This window comes from Musca autumnalis, unplaced genomic scaffold, assembly GCF_047663935.1.
Source record: "Musca autumnalis isolate F117 unplaced genomic scaffold, ASM4766393v1 scaffold_2, whole genome shotgun sequence".
Taxonomy (NCBI): domain Eukaryota; kingdom Metazoa; phylum Arthropoda; class Insecta; order Diptera; family Muscidae; genus Musca; species Musca autumnalis.
The window spans coordinates 215,264,748-215,282,562 of record NW_027411755.1 but is presented as its reverse complement, the minus strand read 5'-3'; the positions used below and the strand labels follow the sequence as shown (position 1 = coordinate 215,282,562).

Sequence of the window (17,815 nt, the reverse complement as noted above, 5' to 3'; positions counted from 1 at the left end):
TAAGCTCAAAGTTCGACAATTTTAGATCGTTCTTTCATGTTCGGGTTATTTACGAACAAACTTTTCAAATTTCCTTGAGTTTTGAACAGTTTGTTATTGTTGTTGTTTATTAAGATATAAGCTACATTTTTGTAGTTAGTTGTTTGCTTCAATTCTGATCGGTTTGATATATGTAGACCAAAATCCGAGAAAAAATTATAACGGAAATTTGGCCTTGAAGATGAGGTTGAATGGATTTATAAGTTCGCAATTATTATTCTTTAAGACGAGAGCTACGACTTAGCTTCCACGAGTGAATCCAAATTCGTAGCGGTTTAGAAGATATGAACTTGACAAAATGATCCATTTTGACATCAAGACCTCAGGTTTGGATACCCATGGCCGCGAAAGTTGAAGTGATAGACACGTGTCTTCTTATTTTTGGCCTTCTACCTCGCTGCAGTGTCAGAATATGGAATGTGACTCAAAAAATTACACACAGTGTTCAGTAATAAATAAATATGTATGGGGATTTCTGAGTGAAATCGGACATTTTTTCAAAATGAGGTTTTTGATTTCCTTTATCTTTTGCTGTGGTGATACTGCTCATCAGCATAATATTTATGTACACTTTCAGTATTCTTTTTGTGACTAACGGTCCAGAGATATCGCGCTTTGAAAACGTCGAATTCTGTTAAATCTATATGCAAAGAAATACTCAAAACTTCCTTAATATTGGTCCAATTTGAAAAAAATTTATTTTGTATTTTTTGTTGTATCTGCTATTTAATAAAAAAATTTTGAGATTTTATATTTTAAATCAAATTTTAACAATGATGGTCCTCTTCGATTTTCTATTTTTTTTTTTTTTTTGTATTAAACTACGATTAATTACAACCATTTTAAATCCTATTTATTAGTGGGATTCGAAAGATTACTATTTTTTTTAAATTTTGTAAAATTTTTCAATACAAATTTTTCTTTATAACAAAAAATTTGATTTTAAATATTAAATCGCGAAAATTGCATCCAAATCCACTATGCAGATTTTTTCTATTTTGTATTAAATAGCAGATAAAACAACAAAAAAGTACAAAAACGATTTTTTCAAATTATAGAAGTTGCGTATAGTTTTTACAGAAATCGAGTTTTTTAAGGGGCGATATCTCTGGAACCGTTGGTTAAAAAAATCTGAAAATATACTGAAATGTTTTGCTGATGAGCAGCAGCACCACAGCAAAAATAAAGGAAATCAAAATCCTCATTTTGAAAAAGTTTCCGATTTTCCTCAGAAATCCCAGTATATTTAATTTATCTAGTTTTAGGTTTTAATTTTCTGTAAAACAATGTTCTGGTATATGCACTTTAAAGTGTCATTGTCATAATAGAAGTACATACATATGTCATTCAATTTTAAATTTGTTTCATATTGATGTTTTAATGCAATATACACACTAACCAAACACAATATTTAATACAACGAAAAAAGGATAAAATCAAATGCAGATTCAGATGTCAAACACAACAAAGCAACATAACGACAATATGCCATTAGACGCAAATTCAACCAATATTGAGTTGTTTTTGCATGTTATAAAGATTAAGTATGTCACGTGTCAACTTCATCAAATGTTATATAGAGATAAATGTCATATCCGATAAAAAAAAACACAGGAAACGCATATCACTCGATATCTTTAAATTTCATGAACTTCAAATAATGTCATTCATGATTGCTGAGTTTAGCGTTAAATTGATACAAATGAAGAAAAAATTGCTGTGCTAATATCTTTTTAATGTCTTTGTAGACTTTATGGACGGGCATAAGGAGGCTTTATAGACGAATAGAAGAGCACAAGTGGTAATTCGAAAACAAGGAGAATGAAGTATTTATTGAAGAGCGTAGAAGGAAGACGAGGAGAAATTCCTCATGTCTTCACATACAAAAAATTGAGTTATTATAGACGAACAAAATAGAGGTTTTATGGACATACAGAAGGGAGCATTTATAGAAGAGCAGACTCCCCTTTTTAGAGAAGCTGAATGGAGTCTTTATAGACGATCTGAATGAAGTCTTTGTAGACGAGCTGGAAGAAGTCCTTATAGGCGAGCTGATGGGAGTCTTTATAGACGAGCTGAAGGGAGTATTTATTGACGAGTTGAAGGGAGTCCGTATAGTCGAGCTCAATGAAGTCTTTATAGACGGGCATAAAGTAGTATTTATAGACAAGCTGAAGGGAGTATGTATGGACGAGCTAAAGGGAGTGCAACGTGGTTTTCTCGTCAGGACCCACAAAACCTTACGAAATGCAAAGACTAGTGGTCTCCCTTTCTTGGGGGCTATATCGGGGATTTATTGATTAAATACTAATTTACAATTTACTTGTGTTTTAAGAATAATGAATTCAATTGGTATATATTTGGATTAATAGTTGGCGTGAGGATTATGCACACTCGCCGGGGTTTGACAGCTGAGGAGCTCGTGTTGAATTAGCGGGTTCTTCGGGAAACGGTGTTGTCTGTGTTCGAGTGCGTATGATTGGAAACATGATGTATTCGGTGTTCGGCTGCAGACGATCGGGAAGACGATGTATTCGGTGTTCGGCTGTCGATGATCGAGAAGACGATGTATTCGGTGTTCGGCGGCAGATGGTCGGGAAGACGATAAATTCAGTGTTCGGCTGCAGATGATCGGGAAGACGATGAATTCGGTGTTCGGCTGCAGATGAACGGGAAGACGATGGGTTCGGCGCTCATCTGTAGATGATCGGGAAGACTATGTGTTCGGTGTTTGGCTGTCGATGATCGGGAAAACTATGGATTCGGCGTTCGGTTGTTGATGCTCGGGAACACTATGGATTCGGTTGTTGATGCCCGGAAACACGATGGGTAAGGCGTTCGGGTGTTGACACTATGGATTCGTCGCTCGGGTGTTAGTCTAGGTCTATGATCTAGTTTCTACAATGTACTTCTATTACCCAAACAGTGGAACAGCTGACCCGAAGGCCCTGTAGAACTGAAAAGCCCGAAGGTGCAGTGCCGAATGGAACAGATGACTCAAGAGCCCTGTAGAACTGAAAATCCCGAAGGTCCAGTGGTGAATGGAACAGATGTCCCGAAGGCCCTGTAAAACTGAAAAACCCGAAGGTCCAGTGCCGAATGGAACAAATTACCCGTAGGCCATGTAGAACAGAAAAACCCGAAGGTCCAGTGCCGAATGGAACAGATGACTCAAGAGCCCAGTAGAACTGACTGTATGATTGCTCAATTATTCGCGATCTTCACTTCAGTAGTCTTTCGACACTCTTGATCGTATAATGGATTTTTAGATTGTGGAAGTTGGAACCCAAGTATGCATGGGTTCCAAATTTCACCATCTAAAAATCAAAAATCTCCACATTATCGGGACAATGAGTGTCGTCTACCATTATGTGTGTAAGTTGAACGAAGTAGAATTGTCTACCCATTGTGTTTGCAGTTTCTCGACGCCTAGCTCCATCCTGTGATAGATATTTGCTAATGCCTAAGGATGTTTGCCATCTCAATTTAGACATCAAAATCTCCTAGAATAATGTTAATGGGCGCTCGTGGAATATATTCTTGGTCTGTTCATCTTTCTTTTCATTCGGGCCGATAAGCGCAGATGAGACTGATGCTAAAGAGCTTTCCTTTTATACGGATTCGGTAATTCTCTCATCCACAGGAGTAAATCCTGAAACTCGGTTTTTATGTCAACGATGTGCCTTTAATTTTGGCAGCTATAAACACATAAAAAACTCGTATCCGTACACATGTAAACCCATGCATATGACTGCACAATTACTTACCTACCTTTAGAGATTAAAATTAATAAGTTTAAAGATTAAAATTTGTCATCCCTGATAAATTGTTCAACTGAAAAACTATACCTCATGCTTGCCAATATGATCCAGAATATTGCAAACAAGATGTGTTTGTATATTTTAATAACAACATATTCCGATTTATTGGCAAATATTAAACAATTTAGCATGAATGGTTTATTTATTTCCTTTTTCCTTTGTGTTTATTACTTTATTTATAACAATCGAAATTAGAAACATCCAAATGGAGAGTACATTGTTTAAATACGAATGAATATGGACAGCTGCTGAAAACTCGACATTCTTACAGCAGTTCAAATGTATACCAGTTGTAGTGATTCTCTCTAATATTTGATTTAAGGTTGTTTATGTGCAGCTGAGAGTAAAATCAAATATCTGAAAATAAATAAAAAGGCATATTTGTAAATTAGAAATTTAGTTTCATGATATGATTATTTATTAAAAGAAAACAATTATGTTAATATAGGAATTCGGGAATATAATGAAGGTATATGTATGCAACATTGCTATGCAACGTAAGATCTAGAAGTTGCCGTCAGGCTTTTTGGAGCTTTTGGGCCATAATATCAGGAAGTAGGGACTTGCTTCAAAAAAAGAAAAAAATTGGCCGTTGCAACAGGGAACCCAAGAAGAACTTGTTGCAAGAAAATTTCAAAAAGATTCGAGACATGATGTTCGAATGTACTTGTTATGTTCTTACGGAGGTGGTCGATTGAATGAAAGACGATGTTTAAACATAACAAAAATTTCATTTATTGAATAAAACTTTAAGTTGTTTTATGAGTTGAAATAAAGTATTAATTATGAAGAACAATGAAATATGACGAAATATGTACAGATGAGATGTCTATTAATTGGTGGTTGCAAAGTAACTAACTGACTGTGTACTGACAATGAGAGAGATAATAACTTAAAACTACTGATGCATGCAACACTGCTATGATGCTGCCAGATTGTTGCATTTTATGTGGTAGTACTAGGGTTACCCTAATATCTCCCCTTTTAAGTTTGAACCGGGCTTCTGGATATTACTTCAACTGGCTGTCTTCTCTGTGTGATCCTTCTTGGTTGATAGTTGATGATGGGTGAACTTGGTGGAGTAATGAAATCTTCACTTGACTGTTGTGATGCTGTATGATCCGTAGGAGGCAATTGAATGTTGAAGTCTTGAAGTAATATATCAAGAGGTAATGCGTTGTCTAATGATGGAGGAACCTCATCTGCTAATCTTGTTCGAAGTTGATCTGCATGAGCCTTGATTAACTTTTTGCGACTTCCGACCCATATTGCTGTGTCGTAAGTGACTGTACCTGTTTTGTTGATTATTTCTCCAGGAACCCATTCTGATTTGTTGTGACGGAACTCTTTTGCATATACTAAATCTCCTGGCTTGAACGATTTAGGCTTAGTTCCGTGTTTGGCATTATACTGATTTTCCATTTTCTCGTTTCTTTCCAGAGCTGATGTTGAAGGCTTTCTAAGAGCGTCGAATATGGTTCTCATTTTGCGTCCTAGAAATGCTTCTGCAGGTGATGAACCATTTGGTGAATTTACATTTGGCATAGATCTGTATACTTCTTGAAACTTGCAAAGTATTTCCGGTATCGTTCCTTCCCCTTCCATTTTTTTGAGTGATCTTTTGAAAGTGTCAACAAACCTTTCGGCTTGTCCGTTTGAGCTGGGATGAAAACGAACTGTGCGTGTATGTTGAATGGCTCTTTCCTTGCACCATTGCTCAAAATTGTTAGAATAGAACTGTGTTCCATTGTCTGACACGAGCTGCTCCGGGTTTCCGAATTGTGAAACGTATTCGTTCATTAATTTGATTGTAGACGTAGCTGTGATTGACGATGTTTGATAAATGACTGGATACTTTGAGTATGCATCCACTATTAAGAGATAGTAAAATCCTTTAATTGGACCAGCGTAGTCGATGTGAACTCGTTCTAGCGGTCTTGTTGTTAATGGCCATGATGATAAGTCTGTCTTGACTGGATTTTTACATACTAATTGACAATTTTGACATCTTTTGACGTAGTCTTCAATATCTCTGTCTATGTTGGGCCAATAGACATAACTCCTTGCGAGCGTTTTGCATTTTTCAATTGCGAAATGTCCACGATGAAGTTGTGTTAAAATTTTCTTCCTGAATTTTTGTGGAATAATTATTCTTGAATTTAAAAGTAGACATCCGTCAACCTGTGATAATTCATCCTTATGTTTGAAATAAGGTGCTACTTGTTGGTCCACTTGATTTTGTTTTTCAGGCCATTCTTTTTCCATGTATGATAAAATTTTCTGAAAAATTTTATCAGTTTTTGTTTCTTCTGCAATCATAGCATTTGTTACTGGAAATTTTGATATTGATTCATTTAAATCTTTTTGTATGTCCTGCTCAAAGTTGATTGATGCTATTATGAAATCATCTGAAGGCTTCTCATGAGATTTTATAAGCCTTGAGAGAACATCGGCATGTCCGAAGTCTTGAGTGTTCGTATACTTGATGTCAAAATCATAACCAAGTAGAATTAGCGCCCATCTTTGAAGTCTATTCGCTGTATAAACAGGTATGCCTTTTTTAGACCCAAATATGGATTTTCGACCAAGTATCATGCGGTGAAATTTTTGTACCGCAAAAATTAAAGCGAGACCTTCCTTTTCAATTTGACTATAATTTCTTTCTGCGGGAGTCAATGACCTTGAAATATGATGAATTGCTTTCATACTTCCATTTGGAAATGTATGATATATAACAGCACCAATACCATGACTTGATGCGTCAGCTGCTTATGCTGTTCAATGTCTGGACTGGCAATCATAATATCATCGATATATGCCTTAACGCCATCTATACCTGCGCATAGTTGATCCATTATTCGTTGAAATGCACCTGGTGCACATTTCACTCCTGGAGGTAATCTGTTGAATTTGAACAATCCCTTGTGGGTGTTGACTGTTAACAACTCCTTACTGTCGTCATCTACTTCTGTTTGTAGGTAGGCGTCTGATAGATCCAAATGGGTAAAAACTGTGCAGTTGTGACATTCTGCAAAAATCTCTTCTGGTGTAGGCAACGGATATTGATTAGGTTCTATGGCATTGTTTAGACCTGTTGAATAGTCTCCGCAAATTCTTACTTTTCCATTGCGTTTACTTACGACTATAGGTGCTGCCCACTTTGATGTGTCCACTGGAGTTATTATACCTAAATTTTCAAGACGTTGCAGTTCGGTTTCTATTTCACTGCGTGCTGCGTATGGAACTGGTCTTTTTGGTATAAAAACTTCTTTTGCATTTGGAAGTACCTTGATGTTTACTTTTGTTTTGGTACATAAACCCATTGAACTGTTGTCAAATACTTCTTTGAATGATGATTTTATTTTTGATATTTCATCGTTGAAATTTATTTGATGACACCATGCTGTAATTGGAATGTTCCATAGATTAAATTTCTCAATCCAATCTATGCCCATTACATTTAGTGATTCCACGTCTGAAATATAGCATTCCACTATTTCACATTTATCTCCTATTGAGACTTCTGTTGAACATTTAGCTAGAAATTTCATCTCCTCAGCATTTGCAGCATTGGCGGTCTCTGTTGTTGGGGTTGTTTCAGGTTTTCCTATGCGTTTCCAAGTTGACTCAGAAATTATGCTTATGTCGGAGGCTGTATCCACTTGTAATTTCACTTGTTTTGAATTAATACTCACTGTGACATATTTTCTTAATTCCTTGAAGTGTACTTGCTATGTTGACAATATAGTTTTTGTATTGAATTTTGATTTATTCTTGTTGAAATTCTGATGAGTCACACTGTTCTTTTTAGAATTTTGGTCATGATTGGTTTTGCTCTGTTGAGGTTTGTTGTTGTTGTGATTTGGTTTGCTCTGCCTGTGCATGCTGTTGCAAAAACCATCTTTGTGACCAATCTGTTGACACTTGGTACACTTGTGCTTGGAGTAGGGGCAATGTTTTGCATAATGCATATCTCCACAATACCAACATGCTGTTTTTGGTATCTTTTGTTTTTGTTGAGGCTTACCAATTTTGTTGCACTGTTTTTGGCTTCCCTCAATTAGTGCTGTGTCACTTTTCAAATCCAAAATGCTTTGTGTTTCATCAACTAGCTTTTCCAGGTTGACTACTTCCTTACTTTCATTAAGATGCCTTAATAAACGGATTCTGATGTCACTGTCTTGTGATGATTTAAGACCAAGTATGAAAATTAAACACTTGAACTGGTCTATAGTTAAGTCATCCAGTTTAAAAAGTTCACACTGAAGATTGACACGACTGGCGTATTCTTTAAAATCTTCATTTTCCATCTTTGTGATTTGGAGACACTTGTATCGTAGACCTACTTGTGTTTCTGTTCTGCCAAATAGTCTTGTAAGATGCTTGATTGTGTCTGCCAATGAAAGTTCTTGAGGTTGTTTTGGTAACACGAAATTCTTGAATCGTTCATGAATGTGGTTGGACATTTTTCTCCACAAAAGTCCTACTTTGTCTGCATCGTCCAGTGCACTTGCTTCCCTTTCGAAGATGTGTTTGAAACGATTGTACCACGATTCAAATAATAAACCACTGTCAGGCTCATAGTGAAAATCCGTCATGGAATTAGCTAAAGATTCCATGAGGTGGGCTTTTGCCACTGATGATTCACCTGGAATTGATGATGAAACTGTGTTTGCACCTTGTTGTCCAGCAATGATTTGTGTGAGTTTATTTAGTAATTCCTGTTGTTGCGCAAATTGTTCCTGTTGTTGCGCAAATTGTTCCTGCTGCTTAGCTATTTGCTCTTGCTGCTGTGCAAGTAATTTTACAATATTCGCTTGTTCCGACATGTCTAGATTTTTCTAGTGTCTGTGTTTTCAGCCGTTACACTTTTGTTAGAGACGCTGCCGTCGTATGTCTGTATGTGTGCGCTGCAAAAATTATGAAATTTCCCACGTTGCTATGTTGTGTGTGTTGAGCTGAAAGAAAATTGTTGTATATGTGAGACTGCAAACTGTTGTGAGTGTGAGTGTTGATCGCTGAAGATTTCTTGAAAATTCTTGTTAGAATGTTCCTGATGAACTTGCGCCTGTGCGTTTTTATGTTTTCCTTGAAAATCTTCCTGCCACAACTTTTATTGTGTGCGATGTCTTGATGTTATTACGCAGCCTTGTTGAAAGTTCTGATGAAATTGTGAAATTCCTTTTGTTACTGAGTGCTGTTTTCAATTCACAATCCTCGTCGCCAAATTGTTAGCGAGAATGATACATATTTGTTCCAAAATCCTCGTCGCCAAATTGTTATGTTCTTACGGAGGTGGTCGATTGAATGAAAGACGATGTTTAAACATAACAATCAATTCATTTATTGAATAAAACTTTAAGTTGTTTTATGAGTTGAAATAAAGTATTAATTATGAAGAACAATGAAATATGACGAAATATGTACAGATGAGATGTCTATTAATTGGCGGTTGCAAAGTAACTAACTGACTGTGTACTGACAATGAGAGAGAGATAATAACTTAAAACTATTGATGCATGCAACACTGCTATGATGCTGCCAGATTGTTGCATTTTATGTGGTAGTACTAGGGTTACCCTAATAGTACTTGTTCAAAATTTTGTGTGGGAGGTATATGAAGGAGTATATCGATTTAGTCCATGTTCAAACCTTATCTATTTCTGGAAGTAACATTACCATAAGCAAAGTTACGACTAGTTAGGTTACTTCCTATGAGAGATTTATCGAAACTGTTTGAACCTGTGTGGGGTAAGTACCGGAAAAAGTGAACTGATATCGCCTATCTTCGAACCTGAATTATTTTTGGACAAAATTTAATGATACCAAAAATATAAATAAATCTCTTGACCCGTTCGAGACTTACCGTGGCCAAAACCCGCAAAGACATACGAACATCGCTAAATGAACTCCAAAATTTCTGCAAGGGATTTCGTTAAAAATTGCAACACAATTTTGGTCGTATCAAAGTGTATATGGTAAAATCCAAATATCTTTTGCAATTCCATTTGAAAAAAAATTTACAACAAAATTGCTAGTACATCTACTGTTTTCGGTATAGAGGTTAAGGAAAAAAAATGGTTTTAAATTCGTTCGCGTTCACAAAATTAGCCGATGCGCTCAAACATTGCAGAGGATTTTATTCTCATATGAAAAAAAATATTTAAAAATGTCTTGTTTGTTTTTATGAGAAAATGTATGCATAAATCGCTTTCCATATCTATTTGTAGATGTTTAAATATTTGCTAAATTTATTTTAATTTTCGAAAAAATTCGACAAATAATAAAAAAAAAATCTTAATGCAAATCCAAATTATCCTGCCCGAGAGTCCGTAGAAACCTCTAAAATAAAAAACTAAAAATATCAACGGAATCTAGACATAGAAAACAACTGAGCCAAGACTATATTCGGTTCGGGCCGACTATGTGATACCCTACACCAATACCCCTGTGCATAAGCTTTTGACTGGTAAAATACAAAATTTTACAATTGGGATAGCTTAGCTCCTTTGCTCTGAATGTCTTCATTAATACAGGTCAATTTTGTCGAAACGCATTTAAGTGCATTGTCAAATAAAAAATCGAGAAGTGGGATGTACGCCAGCCATCAATAAGCTTTTTCTGTGAGAGCCCCATCAACCCCCAAAATTTCATGAGGATCCGATCAAAATTCCAACCTGTACTCGTAGTGTGATGTGTGACGTAGGGGATGGGAGATACCAAGCAACGGTCCTGACCGGTTTTAACATGGCAAAGCCCAGGATTTATCTTGGTCCCTCTTTCATCCCAAGTGGACACTGACCAACCCGTGGTGTCACCTGGGGAACTGCCTTTAACACCCGTTAAAGGTAGTGACCCGTGGGGGATTGCTAGATCCTCTATCGGGACCCTCCCATTGGCGAATTGGGGAAGCTCAACTTGTCTTTATGACAAGTGGGGTACCGAGGAAATAAAATACTCGGGGGTGACCAAAAACTAGCCTAAGGGGCGGCAGCTGGTCCCTTAGTACCTTTGGTGGGCGGAAGCTGAACCAGCTAGAATGGCCACCACTGGAAATCGGTAGGCGTAACCAAAGTTTAAAACGGCTTCCGAACAGCGAATGAATACTACCACAGCGTCTGTTCCCAAATTGGGCGGCTGTGAACAGCGTCTGAACTCCCGTGGAGCGGCTGCAACCATAGATGGAAAACTACAAACCCTTCAGAAGGGAACGGGAAACCACTGAAGTACAAACCCTTGCAAATCATATAATTAATATGGAAACAACAGAAGAAACACGGCCCTCAGTCTCCGGCAATAAGAGGGTGCTAAGAATCCCCGGAGGTAAAACAAAAAAGGTATTAAAAATAGGAACGTGGAATGTTAGAAGCTTATACGAAGCTGGAAAGCTCAATAACACTATAAGCGAAATTAACAGACTAAATATAGACATTCTCGGAATAAGTGAAACGTGGTGGACGGAAAGCGGAGATTTTAGATCGGAAAATACTCGAGTATTTCACTCAGGAAATCAAGAAGGAAAGCACAGAAAGGGTGTGGCAATAATAGTGAAGAGTTATATTGCAGAATGTGTAACAGGATTCATCCCACATTCTGACAGAACAATGATGATAAAAATTAATACAAAACCTATTAATATGAACATTATCCAAGTTTACGCTCCCACATCTGACTCAAGTAATGACGAAGTCGAGGAATTCTATGCAGAAATCGAAGAGTTACTCAAAAACACCAAATCTCATGAAATTACTATTATACAAGGAGATTTTAACGCAAAGGTGGGAAGAGATGAAGTAAATGGAGTCACTGGAAAATATGGACTAGGACAACGCAATGATAGAGGGGATAGATTGGTACAATTCTGCCAAGAACATAAAATGAAAGTTACAAATACAATGTTTCAATTACATCCCAGAAGACTTTATACGTGGAGATCTCCTCATGATAACCCAGCAAACATCATAAGAAATCAAATTGATTACATAATTATCAACAAACGATACTCTTCATGTGTGATGAAGAGCTCAACTTGCCCCGGTGCGGACGTCCCATCTGATCATAACCTGCTACTTTCTAAAATCAGGATCAAATTAACAATTACCCGAAAAAAGAAGAGGACACCCAGACTAAATCTGCACATGATGAAAGATCCAACTATTAAATGTGAAATTAAAGCAGAGATTAACTCCAAACTTGAAGGAGTAAACAAGGAGGATGTGGAAAATATATGGCATAATCTCAAAACAAAGATAAACTCCACCACGAATATGTGCCTACAAAACTCTCCTGCATCGAGAGATGATGAATGGGTCACTGAGGAAATAAAACAATTACGAATCCTAAGAAGCCAACAGAAAAATAGAAATTTCGAAAGATACTGGGAGATAAATAAAGAAATCAGAACCTTGACAAGAGCAGCAAAAAATAATTTACTTAATAAAAAATGTCAAGAAATTGAAACTCTACAGAACCTACACGATGACTTCAACCTTCATAAGAAGTTAAAGGAAGCAGCAGGAGTATATAAAAAAACAGCGCCAGCCACTCTGTTAGATGAAAATAACAAAGCAATATTTGAATTAGCGGAGAAAAAACGAATATGGAAAGAATATGTAGCAAAATTATTCACTGATGCCGAAAGAACCCCTTACGAAGAAACAGAAGACAATCTGACTGGAAACCCAATAACGAAGTGCGAAGTAGAGCAGGCAATAAAAACACTGAAAGATATGAAAGCAACAGGACCTGACGATATTCCAGCTGAAGTATTAAAACTTATAGATGATGATAATGTGGAACTACTCGTAATACTCTTTAACCACGTATATGACACGGGGAAATACCCACCAGACTGGCTCATTTCAAAATTCATACCGATACCAAAGAAGAACAACGCAAAAAAATGTGAAGAATATAGATTGATTAGTATCATGAGTCATGCATTAAAACTTTTTCTAAGAGTAATCCATAGCCGAATATATCCCCAATGTGAAAAGTATATGGGCACATCACAGTTCGGATTTAAACAAGGAATGGGGACTCGAGAAGCACTGCTTAGCTTACAGGTACTAGTTCAGAAATGCCGAGAAGTACAAAAGGATATATTTATATGTTTCGTTGACTACGAAAAAGCTTTCGACACAGTTCGTCATGATAAGCTAATAGAAATTTTGAAAACGATTAACATAAGCGACAAGGAAATACGATGTATACGAAATTTATATTGGAAACAGGCGGCATACATCGATATAAACGGAGAAATGATGGAAGAAGTAATGATTTCAAAGGGGGTACGACAAGGATGTATCCTTTCGCCGTTGTTATTTAATATATACTCCCAACGAATATTTATGGAGGCTATAGAGCACCAAAGAATAGGAGTACAAATACATGGGATGATTATCAACAATATCAGATACGCGGACGATACAACAATATTCGCTAGCACCATATCCGGTCTACAAAAACTTATTGACAAACTCACAGATGTAAGTTAGTCGTATGGATTGAAAATCAACAAAAAGAAAACAAAATACATGACCGTCAGCCGAAAAAATACGTATAACAACAGTACGTTGAAAATACAAAACACCGTAATAGAAAAAGTAAAAAACTATAAATATTTAGGAGTTACCATAAATGAACAATGGGATGTTTCGAAAGAAATAACTTGTCGTATAGAAATGGCAAGGGATGCATTTTACAGATACAACAAGATACTGACAAGTCATGACGTCGGTATACAAACTAAAACCAGATTCATCAAATGCTACATCTGGACTGTTTTATTATATGCATCAGAAACATGGACGATAAAGGCGATAGATGAAAGAAAACTGGAATCATTTGAAATTTGGATATACCGAAAAGTACTTAAAATACCGTGGACAGATCGCATAAGAAATGAAGAGGTACTAAGAAGAATGAATCAAGATCGCCAACTCCTAAAAACAGTTAAAACCAGAAAAGTGTCATACCTGGGACATATCATGAGAAATAATAAATATATTCTTCTGCAGAAAATTATCAAAGGATCAGTTGAGGGAAGACCATGCAGAGGAAGAAAAGAAGTTTCTTGGCTGAAAAATATTCTGACATGGACCGGACATCAAAATGAAAGAAGTTTATTGAATGCCGCCAAAAACAGATATCTATATTTATAAAAATCCATTTTTGCTAAACATAAGAAAAATTGTAAATCAACAAATAATCTGTAATTATTATATGATCGCATATATCCGAAACACGGATGCGCAAATAAAGAAGAAGAAAGGTAGTGAGCTAACATGTGCCGCGCGTTCACCCATAAGAACGTTAAAAACATGGGTTTGGGCGTCGGGTTAGTAACCCTCCCCTAGAAGAAAACAGCCTACTATGAAAAAACGAAAGAAAATAAAAACAAACCCTCTAAAGTTGACGAACCCCTCAAACGTTTTAAGGACCATGATCTGCGAATCTGCACCTGGAATGTTCGCACTCTTTATAGAGAAAGTGCAGTCTTCGCATTGGCAGACGTACTTGAAAAGTACAAGACCGATATTACTGCCATACAGGAAATAGGATGGATTGGGAAAGGCGTCACAACAACACCTAAAGGTGACGCACTGTATTATAGCAGCCATGACGTAAAGCATGAGTTTGGTTGTGGATTCGTAGTTAGTCGGAGACTAAAACATCGTGTATCAAGCTTCACCCCAGTGAATGAAAGACTTGCTGCAATTCGAATAAGCTAAATTCTTCAACATCAGCTTTATTTGCGCTCATGCTCCCACTGAAGAAAAGGACGAACAGACCAAAGATATATTTTACGAGCGCTTAGAAGAAACATATGACCGTTGCCCTGCCCATGACATTAAAATCATTCTAGGCGATTTTAATGCCAAAATTGGATCTTTGGCCCAACAGTCGGGAAATTCAGTCTCCAAAGTGAAACATCTGACAATGGTATGAGGCTGATAGACTTTGCAGCTGCCAAAAACTTGGTAGTTAGCAGTACCAGATTTAATCATCTCGATATTCATAAGGGCACCTGCCTGTCTCCAGATCAGAAAACAAGAAACCAAACTGATCATGTTGTGATAGATGGAAGACATTCATCGAGCGTGTTGGATGTACGATCGTTCCGAGGCGCAAACATTGATTCGGACCACTACCTTGTTGCAGCAAAGGTACACACCCGCTTAAACGTAGCAAACAAAGTACGAACAGACACAACACGAAAGTTAGACATCGGTAAGCTGCAATCACAAGAGATAGCCACAGCATATTCCACTCAACTAGCCCAATTGCTTAATCAAAACACTCCTCATCCCGATAACATATCAGCGCAATGGCAAAGCATTACCCACGCCATGCAAACAGCCGCAAAATCCATACTTCGATACCAGAGACCTCCACCAAGGAATCCATGGTATGATCAGGAGTGTCGTGCTGTCACCGAAGAGAAAAATGCGGCATATAGGGCTACTTTACAATCCGTAGCAACACGTAGAGAGATACGGGGAGAAAAGGAGAGAGGAGAAATGTTTTTTCCACAGAAAAAGGAGAGAGATGGAAAAGCGGGAGTGTGAAAAAATCGAGATATACAGGAGCCAGAATGAAGTCCGAAAATTCGACCAAAGAGTCAAGCATCAAACTGATGGCTTTGGTTCAGGCACATCCTCCTGTAGAGACTAGCAAGGTAATTTGGTAACTGATACAGATAGTGTACTCAGGATATGGAAAGAACATTTTTCAAATCTGTTGTTGAAAAGGAGAGAGATGGAAAAGCGGGAGTGTGAAAAAATCGAGATATACAGGAGCCAGAATGAAGTCCGAAAATTCTACCAAAGAGTCAAGCATCAAACTGATGGCTTTGGTACAGGCACATCCTCCTGTAGAGACCAGCAAGGTAATTTGGTAACTGATACAGATAGTGTACTCAGGATATGGAAAGAACATTTTTCAAATCTGTTGGTATCCAATAGCAGCGAAGACGACGAAGATACCACAGTCCCAATCCCAGAAGATGGTATTGAATGTATACAGTCCAGCCAATTTGAGGTAAAGACAGCAATAAATCGGCTGAAGAATAACAAGGCAGCAGGGGCCGATGGCTTACCAGCCGAGCTGTTCAAAACCGGAGGCGACACGCTGATAATGTGTATTCATGAGCTAGTTAGCACCATCTGGCAGGAAGAACGAGTACCCGACGATTGGAACCTGAGTATCCTGTGCCCCGTCCACAAGAAGGGAGATAAGACTGTATGCTCTAACTATAGGGGCATAAGTCTACTCCCTATTGCCTACAAGATCGTGTCAGGGATATTGTGCGAACGACTAAAGACTATGGTCAACGAGATAATTGGACCATACCAATGCGGCTTTAGACCTGGCAAGTCCACCATTGACCAGATATTTACCCTTCGGTAAATCCTGGAGAAGACCCAAGAGATGCAGATCGACACCTACCACCTTTTTGTCGATTATAAAGCAGCCTTCGACAGCCCGCTGCGTTCAAAGGTATTCCAAGCCATGTCTGAATTTGGTATCCCCGCAAAGCTCATCCGGCTTTGTAAAATGACTTTAACTGACACGAGGTCCTCAGTTAAAATTGGAAAGAACCTCTCCGGAGAGTTTGGTACCAAAAGAGGTTTCAGACAAGGAGACATCCTTTCGTGTGACCTCTTCAACATCCTGCTAGAAAAGGTTATACGAGAGGCAAACATCAAAAGAAGTGGCACAATCTACACCAATAGTCACATGTTACTTGCTTATGCTGATGATATAGACATAATAGGCCGATCAGTAAAAGAAGTAACTGATACCTTTATAAAGGTCGAAGGAGAATCTGCTAAAGTGGGTCTGGCAGTAAACGGTGAGAAGACCAAGTTGATGGTGTCGACGCGCAATGCGTCCATTGAGCTCGGACCGACTGTGGAAGTTGGTTCCTATAATATTGAGGTAGTAAAACGACATCAGTTGTGAAATAAAAAGAAGATTTTTATTAGCCAACAGATGCTGCTTTGGTTTAAGTAAACAGTTTAAAAACAAAGCCACATCTCGTCAAACAAAAATAACGCTCTACAAAACACTGATACTACCCGTGCTGATGTATGGCTCCGAAGCCTGGGTACTTGCGCAAGCAGACATGGCAGTGCTTGGTGTGTTTGAGAGAAAAATTCTTCGAAAGATCTACGGACCAATCTGCGTTGACGGTGAATATCGACGTCGCATGAACCACGAGCTGTATCTGCTATACAACGACATCAATATTGTTAAACGTATCGAGATGCAGCGATTGCGTTGGCTAGGCCATATCATAAGAATGAGCGATGATAAACCCGCTAAAAAGGCGTATAAATACGTGCCATAGAACAAATGTTCTGTAATGGGCCAGCTAAGTAAGTAAGTAAGTTTTACAGTTGAGCTTGATGATCGGAATTTTTGTCAAGTGAAAAAGGAAAGCCTAGGACTCGAACCCACACAGCCACCAAATTATGTGAGCGGTTTCGCTGTTAGTTGGGCAGCTCTTCTGACATATTTATTTTTTTTGTTTGATTAGAAAAATTGGAAAAAAATATTTTGAAGTCTCCAACTATTTCGCTAAAATACCATACTCTGCTAAAACTTCGTCAAGAAATATGGTTTACAATCTCGAAGGCTTAGTTGCTTAGGAATGGGAAAACAAGAATAATTACAATATTTACAATCATTAAAAAATATGAAAATTAAAAAAGCATGTAATTTGCGAATTAGTTAAAATCAGTTTATACGCATCCGCTTTTGGATACACATATTTCGATGTTTCACTCAACGGCCAAATTGTACCGTCAGTTGCATCACACAATGCAAAAAAACTTAAAGTAGGTAAGAATCGCGAAATATGAATACTCAACTGGTTTTAATTCAAAGGGAAAAAGTCGATGTCGGATTTTTTAGGCAACACCCCCTTAAATGTTCAGTTCAGTTTTGTT

General features: G+C 37.6%; 1 protein-coding gene across 1 annotated transcript; it reads right to left on the bottom strand.

Moving 5' to 3' along the window:
• Nucleotides 1-4,844: 4,844 nt before the first annotated feature.
• On the bottom strand, nt 4,845-5,345 carry LOC141392518 (uncharacterized). The gene has a single exon (XM_073965454.1). It carries the CDS (start codon nt 5,343-5,345, stop codon nt 4,845-4,847), a length of 501 nt encoding a protein of 166 aa, XP_073821555.1.
• Between the last annotated feature and the right edge of the window lie 12,470 nt (nt 5,346-17,815).

Coding starts and splice junctions, on each gene's coding strand:
- LOC141392518 (XM_073965454.1), bottom strand. CDS start 5,345: ATGAGAACCATATTCGACGCTCTTAGAAAGCCTTCAACATCAGCTCTG.